Source organism: Mesitornis unicolor, unplaced genomic scaffold (genome assembly GCF_000695765.1).
Source record: "Mesitornis unicolor isolate BGI_N332 unplaced genomic scaffold, ASM69576v1 scaffold53288, whole genome shotgun sequence".
NCBI classification, from domain to species: Eukaryota; Metazoa; Chordata; class Aves; order Mesitornithiformes; family Mesitornithidae; genus Mesitornis; species Mesitornis unicolor.
In genome coordinates, this window is record NW_010202216.1 from 15299 (window position 1) to 29675 (window position 14377).

At 39.0% G+C, this 14377-nt stretch overlaps 1 protein-coding gene across 1 annotated transcript; it reads right to left on the reverse strand.

Annotated features, from left to right (window-relative positions):
• Positions 1 to 4505: 4505 nt before the first annotated feature.
• Positions 4506 to 9656, reverse strand: SUMO1 (small ubiquitin-like modifier 1). The gene is made up of 4 exons (XM_010190311.1): positions 9567 to 9656; positions 8232 to 8309; positions 6246 to 6317; positions 4506 to 5400 (listed from the first exon to the last, which is right to left on the reverse strand). Exons 1-4 carry the CDS (start codon positions 9654 to 9656, stop codon positions 5332 to 5334), a joined length of 309 nt encoding a protein of 102 aa, XP_010188613.1. The 3' UTR covers positions 4506 to 5331.
• Positions 9657 to 14377: the final 4721 nt, after the last annotated feature.

Genomic DNA, 14377 nt, shown 5'->3' on the forward strand with positions numbered 1-14377 from the left:
ATGAATCCTCCTCCTGCAAAAATAGCCCATTTTGACCACCACTAAATCTCAGCCAAGGCTTTCCGCTGCCTCCTCGCTTGTTGCATAGCCTGGGTTCTTGTTCCACAAAGATGCATTCTAATTTCTTCTTCCTGTTCTTGTTCTCTGAACTTTCCTAGCTGACCCTGTGCCTTGCTTTCCACATCTTTGTTTCATGTAAACCACATACCTGTATCCCACAGTCTTCATGTCCTCCTCAAAAGCACACAAGTAAAGTTATAATTCAGGAGTCACTCCCTTTCAGACAGTATGAAGGGAAATAGACAGTACCTTTTTTAAATAGTAATATGCAGAACCACGCAGACATGTGCTAAATATCACTAAACAGCACCTGTTCTCTCTCTAATTTCTCTCCCCTTCACCTTGGCAATCTGCTTCGCTCTTTGGGCTAGAACCTACTCTTCTTTTGGCAAGAATGTTCAGCAAACTCAAGGTTGCTATAGGAATTTATAATCATTTACGTTTTAGTGTACAGAAACTAGAAGGAAAGTGGAGGCACCAGGAGGAGGTGGTAGCAAAGAAGTCACAATTGGAGAAAGCAGCGCAAGAATGTATTTGGTGGCAGGAGGAGAATTATCACAGAAATCTGCAGCCCCAGAAGCAGCTACAGATAAAGGAACAAAAGTGAGTAGATAGCTCCTATAGAAAGGCTAATGCCTACTTGAGCTGGGGAGACGAGAAGGAAGGGAAGGGGAGACGAGAAGGAAGGGAAGGGGAGACGAGAAGGAAGGGAAGGGGAGACGAGAAGGAAGGGAAGGGGAGACGAGAAGGAAGGGAAGGGGAGACGAGAAGGAAGGGAAGGGGAGACAAAGCAATACCAGGGATAAGAAGATACACTGACACTACAGCTGAGCGGGAATAACTGTCTCCTGCTTGTTCTATTCATGTGACAGGCTTGTACCAGCCCACAAGAAGGTATTAGTGTAAGCCAACATTTTCTTCCCCAGCTCATTCCAAACTTTGCTCAAAGCCAACTCCTGGGGAAGTCCAATTGCCCATCCAAGCACCATATGCACTGTGGCAAGGTCAAAGAAACTGCCAGTGAACCAGCAGCAAGCTCACCAAGTGTGCAGGTTTCAAGTCAAAGCACCAGCTTTCGAAGCCAAGGAAGAATTGTCCTGTGTCTGCAGTCCACTTTATTAACACTGCAGGCAAGGAGCACCTTTGCACTTCCAACAAGCACTATCAACAGAAGCTACCAGACTAGAACACACTCAAGATACTCCTTGTCCGTGGGTGTTTTCTTATTTTCAACTGTTTGAAAAAGCTAGGCCTGAAAACCATACAAAAGAATAAGTAAATGTGTGGTGCCAGGAATGGGCCATTGCAATGAGCTCTTCCAGTTCCAGTCCAATTCAATGTTCCAACATGAGTCAAGAGGAACAACATTCCTCTTCGGGATAGGTGCTACTCTCAGTCATAAATTAATATCCCAGACTGCAACAATAGTCTGTGTAAACATGATCTTGATAGCAAGTAAAAGCATTCATGTTTTATTAGCCAGTAGAAATTAATTCAGAAAGACCTCGTAAGATGCCAGAAGACCTTCAGTTTATCCTCTGCTGCTTCATCTCAGGTTTTTTGGTCCATTTTTCCAGAGAGCAATGGAACTGTCAGTTCACAAAACGTATGAAGACCTCAATGCTGGCTTTTGGAGAAATCCTCCAAAGAAAGAAAGTGCAGTAAGCCTTCTACAGTTTCAGAAAAAGCTAGATTTCAGTTTCAACAATAAGACAACAGAGAAACTACAGCAAGATAACTTTTCTTCATTGGAAAGCAGGTTTATCTTATTTTCTGGTTCTCTAATATTATCTAACATAAGAAAGTATAACATCTGTAGACTCAATTTGTATTGAGTCTCCTGTAGAGAAAACAATTTCTGCAGTCTCTATATTGAAGCTGAACTTCATTAAATTGGAACTAGATGATCTTTAAGGTCCCTTCCAACCCAAACCAAATTAAGCATGCACTAAGTACTGGTTCTAAAAGCAAAACAAAACCAGTTTACGCTACTTCCAACTTGCACAGTTCCTACAGTTCTCTGTATGGTGTCTCAGAAGCTGATTTCATTTAAGAAAATTTACCTGAAAAGTAATGAAAGTGCATACAGAAGATGCACAAGTCAGCACAGATACTTTAGCATATTTAAAATAATTTCCACTTAAAGTAGGAAAAAATAAGTTAGTATACAGTTGTAGTGCTTCTAAAACAGTACATGGTTAGTAAAAATTTGTGACAAACTTCAAGTTCTAGCATTATCTGACATCCTAACTGAATCCAAGTTCTTCCAACATTTACACATTTTACTTCAAAAAATCTCATTTTGTAAAATTGATACATTTATAGTTACAATACAAATCCTTTAAACACATCAGCTTTAAGAAAATCTTTTGAGACTGTTTTGTAAAGTGCTTCTCAATACAGCTTTTATATGCCACCATAGTGAATATTAATTGTATTTTCACAATTAGAAATAAAGCAATTATTAGGTTTCACCTTCCATTGCATAACTGACTCAGTGAAGACTCTTTCATTCTCCCACCACAATTCTTTTTTTCAGACACTTAACAAAACCAGCCATCAACAGCTGAACTCAGCTCTAATGTGCAGGGAAGCACGTAAACAATGAAACCACAGGAAGAAAGAAAAAGATTTTCTCTGCTTTTCTCCAATATATGAAGGCCAATCTGGCCTCCAGTCATGTGCTTCAGAGATAAGAGTGGTTTACAAATGCTACTCCAGAGCATCTTTTCAGAAAGAAATGCTTTGAAAAGTATCAGTTCTTCCAGAGAAATGAAGAAAATTCAAGTCTGACTGCTCCTTGACTTCAAAATTCAGGTTTTATTTCAGTGTACAACTTGCAAGAATGAACTTCCTTTTGCTAGTGCATCCGTGTGGCATGCGTATCTTCTCATGTCACATGACGGTCTCAATACTTATCTTTGAGGCAGAGCACAGTTTTGCTGTTACTACAGTTCCATGAAGTACTGACATTGCTTTAGATCAGCAGCTCAGTCGAGGCATTAGCTCTTTAAGGCATCACGAGTCTGAGAAAGAGGTCAAATCAGTTTGTCGCTGATAGTATATCCGCTCTATAAAGAGATGTATTTTAGGACAAGATTACACAATAGAAAAATCTTTGCCTTGAGCTTCATCCTACTGAAGCTGCATTCTGCAGAAAACCCTCCTCCATAGTCTCAAGAGAACTAAATGCAGTGCTTCAACTAAAAAGCTGATCTAAATGAGTATATATGAGATTTGGAAGAAGAAAGTGAGCAGTAAGAAGCAAAGGAAGTTGGTGCAGCAACTGCAGTACTAGCATCAAAATCAGAGGGGTCTGGATTCTGTTCCCAGCTCCACTTTCAGTTTCCAGAGTGACCCCAGTAAACTGCCATCCCCTGCACCTCAGCTCCTAATTTGCAGGAGAGGGCTAATGGGAATTTGTCACCTAACAAGAGCATTAAATTTAAATTAGAAAAAGATCTGATAATAATCACAAGGCTGTTCTATTTCTGGTATTCTGAAGCAGATATATTTAGTATTCTAAAAAAGCAACTGGAGATAAGAGCAAAGAAGCCATGTTGTTCAACATCACAACAGCAATCCCTCTGGCCCCTAAGAATTGTATTACATTGAATACCTCAAGAAAACCCCATATTCTGATGTTTTGTAGACAAAAATTTTAATCTTTAAAAAACTGCTCAGTGCAACTATGTGTACAAAAATATTACTAAATCAGAAACAGAACACAAACCAGAAGCATGAAAGAAAATGCATTTCTAGCTTTACAACAAGTGTCATAAGAACTAATCATTCAACATCTGCAATTTCCTCTAAGCATGCCAACACTAAAATGTGTCTTTAAACCAAGGTGGCATTCATAGTGAACTTGATTTACCAAACCAAAGCAAAAATAAGTCCTATTTACCTGCAGAAAGGCTGAAGCAGGGACAGTGCAGAAACTTCTCCACACTACCCTACCCATAGCCTCCCATCTGAGCTTTCATATTCAGTTACATGTTTTCAAGCTGACCATTTAGAACCTGCAACTGGCTAGAAAGTGAAGTGGGTCATCACGATGATGCTGGTGAATTATCAGGATACTCCCACATCAACCATCATAGAGAGATTATCTAATGGTACCACAATCATATGAAATGTAGTAATTAAAAACCATCTTCACACTTCATACAAGTCACATTTTCAGTTTACCTTTTGTGCATGAAATGAAGCTGTATGTAACTGTATGTGAACATAAGAGAATGAGAAAAGAAACAGCTAGCAGTCTCAAATAGTTATCTGCAGACCAAGCAGATCAAGTATTTCACTAGGGCAAGTAGAAAAAGGTATTTTTTTTTTAATGAGGTATATTTACAGAGCACATTTTTTTTCTGGCTTCAATGTATAATTACTGGAAAAGCATGCCCTAATTATAACTTACGTTTTTTCTCATTTCTAAACATTCGAAAAGAAAATGCAAGTTGTTTATAAAATTGTTTTTCTTGTTTATTTTAAATGAAGCTGGTACAGACAATGTCCATTCAAAACCCACGTCCCAGGCCAAAGGTACAAACAAGAGTGTCAAAGTAACACCAGTTGTCTGCTGTGAACATTCTTGCGTGAATACCTGCATGTACTAATTGCTATATGAAGTTAAAATGCTGCTGGGCTCTTCTGGCAAGATTTAAGAATCGTTAGGGTTTTCAATTTTATGTCTTCAGCAAAGCCATCTCTGGAGCAAGGTACAGATGACAACAGTTCTAGCTTCTCCGTTTCCGACTTGGTAATCTTCTTTGTTGGGCCATCAATGCACAATTTAAGCAAAATAGCTCTGAGTTATGGATACACAATTTCTCCACAGTTTAGTTCTCTGGAAAACTTCATCTCGCACTGAAAGTTATAGTCCAGGAGTGAAACAGTCACACATCAAAACTTCAGGGCAGATATGGAAGTCATTAAGAACACTCGCCCACCTGGCAGATCTTACAGCCTTCGTGCCTCAAATGCACGAGCCTAGTGAACATACAAATGCATGTGTGTATGTGTATTTCTAACGGGGAGGGCAGAAGGGAAGAGGGGAGCAAGGCTGCAGCTGGATCACAAAAGTTCAGCACAATGAAAACAGAAACAATAGTGTATAATGAGCACGAGAATTCAAAATACCAGACGCTTGAAAATAAAACTCCCAGAGATGGGGTGCCAGTTTCAATTCAGTGTTGAACACCACATTACAAAAGAACTATTATTTAAAAATAAAAAAGGATTAAGGGGAAAGAAAACAAACAGAAGTATCTAAACTGTTGAGTGACCCCCCGTCTGTTCCTGATAAACTTCAATCACATCTTCCTCCTCCATCCCCAGCTGTGAGAACAGAGAAAAACAGCATATAATTGTTATAAGTCTGGTGTACTGAATTCAGAGCAGGTCCTAAAGTTGACACAAAGGTTTGTTCCTCTGTACCATCATAATTCATCAAACATCTTCTCAGTGAAGTCTAAATCCACTTGTGGAACAGTACACATCAGCTTGGAAGTTGCTAGCTTTACCTTTCTCTCTCTAACTGCACAACAGCTACACATGAACATAATCAACGTAATAGTGCATGCACCATCTCTACAGCCATGTAAGTTATATACAGCACACTACTAGCTCACAATACAGCTAAGACCTACAAGCTTGCAACTCAAAGCCTCTTTACAAAGGGTAACTTGTTCAATTCCACAGTACACTAGTTTGACTTTTCAGAAGGTTATAATAATAACAACTGTTTCTTCCTGCTTTGTCATAACAATTGGTGGAAGTCACTGGACAGAAGTAACATTTTCTGTTTATTTACACTTTCATCTAATAAACGTAAACTAAATACATATTTATTCCAAAGTCACACTGAAGTTCTGGTTCAACAACTGGGGAGTTCCCCATAGTTATTTGTTGGTGTTTTTTTTAAATCCCTGGGTAAGCAGGGACTACACCCTCCCTTCTGAAACGTTACCCACAAATGTCCAATTGGTCTTTCTGAACTGCATATCAGCCTTAAAGACTCTAGTTAGTCAGATTGCATTTGACTAAATTCGTCCAAAAAGTAGGCTACATTTAAAGAAACGCCTTCACTTTGTTTAACAGCCTAGCAGAACAGAGAAACTAATCAATTTGGGTTTTAGTTTCTCCAGTGAACTATGTAACACTTTCTGTAGAAAGAAACTCACCTCCTTGGGGGTATGATTATCAGTAATTCTCTGACCCTCGAAGAGGAACCTGAGTGAATTCATTGGAACACCCTAAAAAAAGAAACCAATGTACAAGAGAAAAAACCTTATTGCAACTTGTATGGACTTACAAGAAAAGCATTTTTAATAAAAACAACACATGTTAAAGTCAAAAGCAAAAGCATTATTTCCTGTTACACAGGGAGCTCAGCTATTCTGCTGTAACCATGTAGACTACAAAGTAGTGACTCAAGAAGCATGACAGTGCTCAAATGCAGGTTTATTCCAAAGTCCAATTGGAGTTCTAGCTCAACAACTTTAAAGTTTCCCTAGCTTTTTTTCTTCTTGCCTTGTTTAATTTTTAAAGTACTGACTATACCCTCCCTTCCAAGACAACATTACACATAAAGATCCTGTCTTTTCTGAACTGCATATCAACTTTGTTACAGATGTGAAGACAACAGGAGGAACATGTTTACTTCATGAACTCCTGCCCTTGCTTTCCCAATCTTACATCACTATAGGAAGGAATAGCAACCTTTACCATTATCAGCTCTGTGAAAACTCTACACTGGGAACAAGAAAGAGCAGAGCTGAGGGAGAAAAAAAGGAACACCGTTCAAAGTGGAAGAAAGGAGCATCCCAATGCTGAACAAAGTTAAGTTGCAGTATGTCTACTGTACAGCGTGCCTATGTTATGGCAGAATATCATGCTTCACTTTAACAGATGAGGCAAACACTGCATCTTTTTCTTCTTTCAAGTTACGAGCAAAACAAACGCAAGTGAGATATGACCTGTTTTGTCCATCACTTAGACCTCAAAAATATTGTTTGCAAATAACTAGGCAGAAAAATTCACAGGAAAGAACTCCTCTTCACACTGTTCCAAAAAACCCTCTGGCCAACTTGGAGGAATGTTCACGGTCTCTTTACTAGAGAAAGACTACTTGACACCGAAAAAATATTTTGACTGCTCATGAAAGAAATCACAGGCTCTCCAGAATTCAGCCCAAGAGATATATCTGTGTTCATTTAAACAATTATTTCTTTCTTTAAAAAAGAACTCTGAACACATGCATTTTCATCAGTCAATAAGACTGCTGCACAGATTATTTCCAAGATCTTATTTTAAAATGCAATTATTTCAAATGAACCAGAAGTTTAATAATTTAGATTTGGCTACAAACATATCTGGTGTTTGATCTTTCCTTTCCTCCGACTACAGAAGGACAACAAAAAAACCCCCACATTGTACAAAAGGACACTTCAACCGACAAGTTCAACTTGTCTCAACGTATTTATAAAAAACTTAAGTATTATTTCTTATTATTATATCTCCTGAAGTGAACTGCAACAGAGTTACTCAAGAAAAGGCCACACAAGGCATCTATCCCCAAAGCTGGGGGTAAACTAGGCCAGGGCTTCTGGAAATAGCAGCAGTGAATCCACAATATCTGCTACAGAATCTGGAAGTGCAGATAAATTTTGTTCTGAAACAGTAGTTACTATTTAGCAACATCCACAATTTATGCTGCAGTTTTTCTTAAATTAGGCCGTAACAGCCAGTGTTATTCGATTACCATATTAATGGTTGCAACAATGCCTAAGGCTGCTCTCATCCTGAACTGCAGTATTCTACAGCCTTAAGGGAATTTTTCTTGGAGACAGAAGATTTTACAGGAACTACAAACATATACCTGGGCAATTTAAAACAGTACTTCTATGTCTTCTGAGCAGATACTCTATATTTTCAAACAGCAATTTTAACTTGCTACAAAATTCACAACTGCCTTAAATAGAAATACCTTTAACTTGTCAAAAGAAATTAGGAGATCCATTATATTTGTACTGTCAGATACCTGTCCTGCTGGTAACTAAACAGTTTCAACAAATGTCTTTATTTGAAAGAACAGTGGGAAATGTAATGCTAAAGCGTTTGGCTTTTATATTTTCTTTCTAAAGAGAGAGTGTCATTGTTTCACAAACCTGTCTTTGACAGTATGATTCTTTGAGTTTCTTGAGGTGTGTTGTCATTTTCACCTTGAAGTGAATTTCACTGCTGTCCTAAGAACAGAAAAGAAAAACGTTACACTATCTGTAGTAACTGCTTACTTTATCTATGCTAATTTTGTGACTTGCATTAAAAAACCTTATGTAAAGCTAACATGGAATGCACTTTAACTATCACTGTGCATAACTTGGTTTTATCAGTCACTAAATTCATCATGTACTTCCACAGGAAGATCTATTTTAAAACAGATGGCATAGTATAGCCTTAGGCTCACTATGGAGGTTTTGGATTTAAAAGCACTAAAAGCCATAAATGATTCGGTCTGTGCTTCCATCTTCACCCAGCTGATGTACTTATGGAATACAAACATACATATGCAGGGAGACTTCTGCTCTAATATTCCAAGAGAGACAAGTTAAAACTCACACTTCAAAATATATACGAAACCTCATTCAATTAGAGTAATTACCTAGAAGTTAGGATAGAGGCAGACTTGGCAACACAACACTAACCTAAGGAGAAACCTTAGGTCTTATTATTCCACAGTCCTTCCTACCAGCTATAAGACACAAGTAACCACAACTGGCAAAATGGCTACAGATAAAACAGACTGCAAGAGGTTCTGTGAGAAAAGCACATGGGTCACATTTAGATTTTGAATGTGTTCTCATCATTGCAGATTACACCAGCAAGAGGCAAGCTAGTTTGTGTTAAGTCCTACTTGAAGTCATCCATCTCCAGTCAACACCACAGCAATTGCACTAATACTTCTACAAACAATACTGAGTTAAATCATATGAGCACAGGACTTCTGTTCAAGAAGGATCTCAGCATTCACATTCCAACACAACTGGAATTATAGTATACCATTCACATCTACCAACAGGCCAGCCAGGAGAATCTTCTTCCTACCCCGTATAAGAAGGTTGACCTCACACTTAATGCACTACATGAACTCCAATAACCTGAATTTATAGATTTTGCCACATGTTGCATTCATATCTTTGGATAAATTAATCTCAGTGCATCAGGTTCCCTAGTTGTAAGATGGGGAATCACACTGACCAAATCCTGAGTCATAAGGATGAATTACTCAAGCTTTAAAAAAAGCCCAGCAACCACACAAATAAAAAGCCAACAAGCCACACACCAAAGTTACTAACACACATTACTGGAAATTGGTAAGTAGTTTATGGCAAGGGAGGATCCACACAGAAGAACTGAAAGTATCAACTTTCATTTATTCATTTCTACAATACAAACATTCATACTTCCATCAAACGTCAACAAGTAATGATGTAAAAACTCACCTGCCCAATGACTTTGAGTTTAATGTATTCCCCTTCTTTCTTATCTCCTAAGTCCTCAGCTGAAGGTTTTGCTTCCTGCAAGAAAAGCATTAAAAAAACCATCTGATCAGTTCAACACTCAACAGTATGACATCTGTCACCCTCCTTATTATTGCTCAGACCAAATACCTTATTTCTTCCTTTCTGCGTGTAAAAATAACAGCAACATGGTATTACAAAAGGCTGTCTGTCTGCCAGTGAAAAGTTTAACTACTGACAGAAGGGAAACACTGTGAAGAACATAAGATATGAGAAAAAGAAACAGATGACATGCAAAAATGAGAAGTATGATTTTATACCACTAACTCCTAGTTAACAAACAGACTGCAAAAAATAAATACAAGAAGTACTGACATTCATATTTGACAGAAGAACATAATGAGGAGAGTAAGCAGAAAGCACAAGTGACACCCTACCAGTGTAAAGGGTAAACCATGCAAGCATTTTACATTAATAGCTACTTTCAAAAGGACACCCACCTTCTTTTGTGACAATAAAACAACTTCAAGTAACAGCTTCCTTCTAGCATGTTAGTTTTAAGACCACAATTCTCAAAAGTTCTTAGAAGTTGCAGTTCTAAGAATTACAGTGTTTTGATATCTTTCCAGGATAAGAATTAATTGTACAGACAAGTTTGATTCAACAACTTGAGCACTGAAGCTCATCAAAAGGGTTTAAGTGTTATGTTCTATAAGGCATGAATTAAGGACATAAAAGTTTTCATGTAAGCTGCTGATAGACAAGTGAAAGATCAGGTACTATTAAGCCCACCCCTCGCCTGTCACTACTTATTCTGGATCAGGCCTTCTGTTATGTTCCACTGCAGCACAAAGGGATTTTACACAGACACTGCCTTGGGTCCAGAGAGTGCTTGATGAAGAAATCTTCCCAAAAAGTCAGAAACAAGGATACCCTACTGATCATGCTTCAAAACTTCTTTTCCTATTTTACTGCTTAACATAGTAAACAAAATACATACAGGTGCCTACTACATATATTTTTCCCAGCCCTAAAGGGACTTTTTGCTAAGTATACAGAAATATCCTTTGCAGGGTTGGACTTGAACTTTAGGATAAAGCGCCAAAGCACATACTAACCTTCCGTATTAAGCCCATTCAGAGAGTTCTCTACCTCCAGATTAAAATGGCAGACAAGCCTTTGCAAGCATTTTTTTCCTTAAAGAGGTTAACATGTACAACTTACGTGAATGTTAAAAGTTCAGAGAAGGGAAAGGGGGGAAAGTCAGCAAACACCTTCCCTATCTGTACCAGTCTCAGCCTGGAGGAAAGAGAGAGAGGAAGTGCTCTTTGTATCAGTTTCACTCACTGCCTCAAACCAGACCCATTCAGTTTCTGTGATGACAAAAAAGGATGAGCTCTAGACTCCACCTGGTTTGAATACTTCTTTTAAAAAGGATACCCACCTGGGCACAACCTGGACTCATTCATCATCCTTCAAAGCTCAAACCCAAAAACTGACCCCAAGCTTTGAAGAAACAAGACGTGTACCCTCAGGTCTCCAACCAAGTCACCTCTGAAATGCCAAACGGAGCATTCACTGGCAACACAGCCACAGCAACTGTGCTCCCCACCACAGTTTTCCCTTTCTAACATATCTGAACTCTAGCATCATGAAACTATTTGCAGGAATGAAAATGCAATGGTTACCACTCCTGACTGAAGAGAAAGAAAAACAAGAATGTGAAACCTGTTCTGATAACTTGCACAAACAGCATTTTTATTGTCCGTTTGCAGGTTTATTAACCTCTAGGAATCAGAAAGAGATCTGGACATCTACAGATCTGAAGTCTGTAACTTCAAAACTATCTCTGTTCTGCTATCACTGGAAGATTTTGTAAGGACATCCTGTCCCTTCACATGACAATTCAGGTCAGTCACTTAGTTTGCTTTGAATAAGAACCAAATTGTACAGCAGCATATGACTGCAGGCATTTATAGTAGCTTATACAGTTCTGTGCACTGTAACAGATCTACCAACTTAGCTTTCCAAAACAAATGACCCTCTACAAGGTATGACAGATCGCCATTGCTACTGCGACACCACCTCTGGCCAACATGAGTGGAAAGCAATGATTCATAAGAATCAGGGAAAGGGGGCTCTAGTACTAAAAACAAATAGGGGAAGCAGCAAAGAGTAGAAAAAGCAGAGGAACTGGAGTCTTGAAACACATGCTTCTTTAAAGCCTCAGCAACCTCTCATCCACAAAATAAGAGCAAACAGAACTGTAATTTCAGAAAAAGTGAAATAAGATCAAATCAATGTTGACAACACCAATAACTGAAGCTTAAAAAGAGCAAACTATTTGAAATCAGAATGCAGCAAGACCACCCAGCAAGTCTGAAACAGCTCCCTGCATTTTATCAGCTAACTATACTGCCATTCAATGCCAAACGGTAAAGCCAACACAAAAACACTTAAAAACAACGAAAGCAAGGAGATTGCAGAGTTACTAAACTGCAAGCATTCACTACCAAAATCCTGGATCAGCAATCTGCAAGCCAGCCTCCAAACCTTCACCTGCCCTGTGAAAAGGGCTGGTGTTTAGGGCATCTCATGAAACACTACACTAAAAAAAAGACCATATAAACAGAACAGGAATACCACAACACTCCAAACTGTAACTTTTCATTAGATGTCTACAATTTTAAAGGCTTCCACAATTCTGCTAAATAGCACAAAACGAGGCTCCTAACACTGTCTCACATTCATATATCAACACTAAATTCATGACCATTAAGCACCCAAAGTTTCTTGGATTAAATACACCGGTATTGCTATTGCAACTAATGAAACCACAAAACAAACATCATACGGCAGGACATCGCAAGTTTCCTGCTCCAGTTTTCTGAAGTGCTCAAACTTCAACGTCCAAGCGTAAACTAACTCCTATACTGAGCACACTTCAGAAAATAACTAAAAAAAACAACAACCAAAATTATTAGAGGAATGGGATTACAATGCACTTTCTAACACACCAAAAGCTCTTACATTTGTTACAGTAATGGGAAAATGCACACAAACGATGGCATTCTTTATTAGTAGTACATGAACTATGAATGCAAGTGTCCAGTTTCAGTTAAAGCAAAAACAGCCCAAGACCCTTGAAGGGAGGGGTGGAAAAAATATTCTTTTTTATTCTGCTTAGGTCCCACCAAGCAGCCATGTGGTTTTTTTGAAGTTAACCCTTCTTGCAAGTATCTTTACTTATAAAAGTTAATTTCCTATTGGAAATAATGTAACTAAATCAAGTATGCTTCTTTAACTATACTAAAAAAGCAAGCTAAAATTATCATAACTGTTCATAAATTACATCCTCTTAACTTAATCCCAGGGCCAAAAAGGAAGACACTGTAAGCAATCCACAATTTTGGGTAATCCAATTGTCCCTGTATTATTGATAAACAGAGGAATGAGACTTACAGTGTTGCATTATCATACATTATACTGTTACTTAAGCATTTATTTAGCTCTTGCTGCACAATCACTCCAAAAGTGAATGACAACATATAACAATTTTAATAGCATCTATTAAAAAAAATCAGGGTCCTTATTCAAAGAGCTTTAAGATATGTATCCAAAAAGGGTTGTCATATACAATGTATTTTACATCCTTCAAGCAGTCCCAAAGAACAAATATGTATGTGGTTTTAAGTAAAACTTGCCTGGAGAAGGAATTACCTAATGAAAGCTGCTATGTGTTAAAACATGCCTTAGTTCACAAATGCAGAGAGCTACACAGCAGGTCACATGAAGATCAGTCTACAAACTCTGGTTCAGAATTTGCCTTTTCTTTATGCGGACACTTTCACACACTTTACTACACTGGAAGCATGTCCTGAGGGGTGTCTGCAATAGCTGTGCTCCCAGCAGCCCCCTCACAGGCAGAGCCAGGCAGCAGCACGCACTGCCTTGTTGTGTGGGCAGAGCTGCCTTGTGCTTGGGAGTCGGGGTTGGGGAGGAAGACCACCAGGCATACAGCAATGGCTCCTACTCACGGGTCATAAGGTATTACGACTATTCCTCTAAGCAGACACGGCATATACTAAGCTTTAGCTTCATCTCTGGCTACTTTTAATTTCCCAGCTGGCACTAGTACTATTCTTGACTTCACAGCACTGCAAGAAACATTTGTATGTACTGACATTGATTTTTTCCAAAGTTGAATCATCGTGACTAAGTTAGAAAACATTGCCATATGAAGGCAATACAAAAGAATAAAGCAAAACAGAACACAAAAATTTAAACGGGAACGCTGTTTTAACTTTCCATCAGCAGGCCACATAGCCTAAAGCAATAGTTGTAAACATAGGACTGTACACATGCCACGCCAGGGGAGTCAGGAATCTGTGGTACAAGTAACTAATTAAAGTCCCCGGCTGAGAAGTCAGATGTACAAACATAACGATGTACATAGAGGCAGGACAGAGTCCTGGTGAAGGACGAGATGTTTAACACGGGCCAGCAACGCTCAGCTAGGAAAGCCTGGGGTTTCCCCCCCATCTTCTGCATTCCTAAGGCAAACAGAGGACCTAACAAGTCAAGCCTGACCCGCACAAAGCCTGCTCCGAGGGAAGAGCATCCTACCTAGATGTGTACGTAGGAAATGGAAAATGAAAGGGAACAACTGTTGTGTAACAAGGCTCACCCCTCGCTGTACTCCCGGGTTTCCAGGGCCGGGGCTGCCCCGGCGGCAATCCCGGGCCAGGGCCCTCTGGAGCCGTCCCTCGAGTATCCCCCGGCCGGAACCCGCC

Coding starts and splice junctions, on each gene's coding strand:
- SUMO1 (XM_010190311.1), bottom strand. CDS start 9,656: ATGCTTTTCTTGCAGGAAGCAAAACCTTCAGCTGAGGACTTAGGAGAT. Junction 6,318..8,231: donor AATCATACTGTCAAAGACAG/GTTTGTGAAACA, acceptor TTCTTTTTTTAG/GGTGTTCCAATGAATTCACT. Junction 5,401..6,245: donor ATAATCATACCCCCAAGGAG/GTGAGTTTCTTT, acceptor CTGTTCTCACAG/CTGGGGATGGAGGAGGAAGA.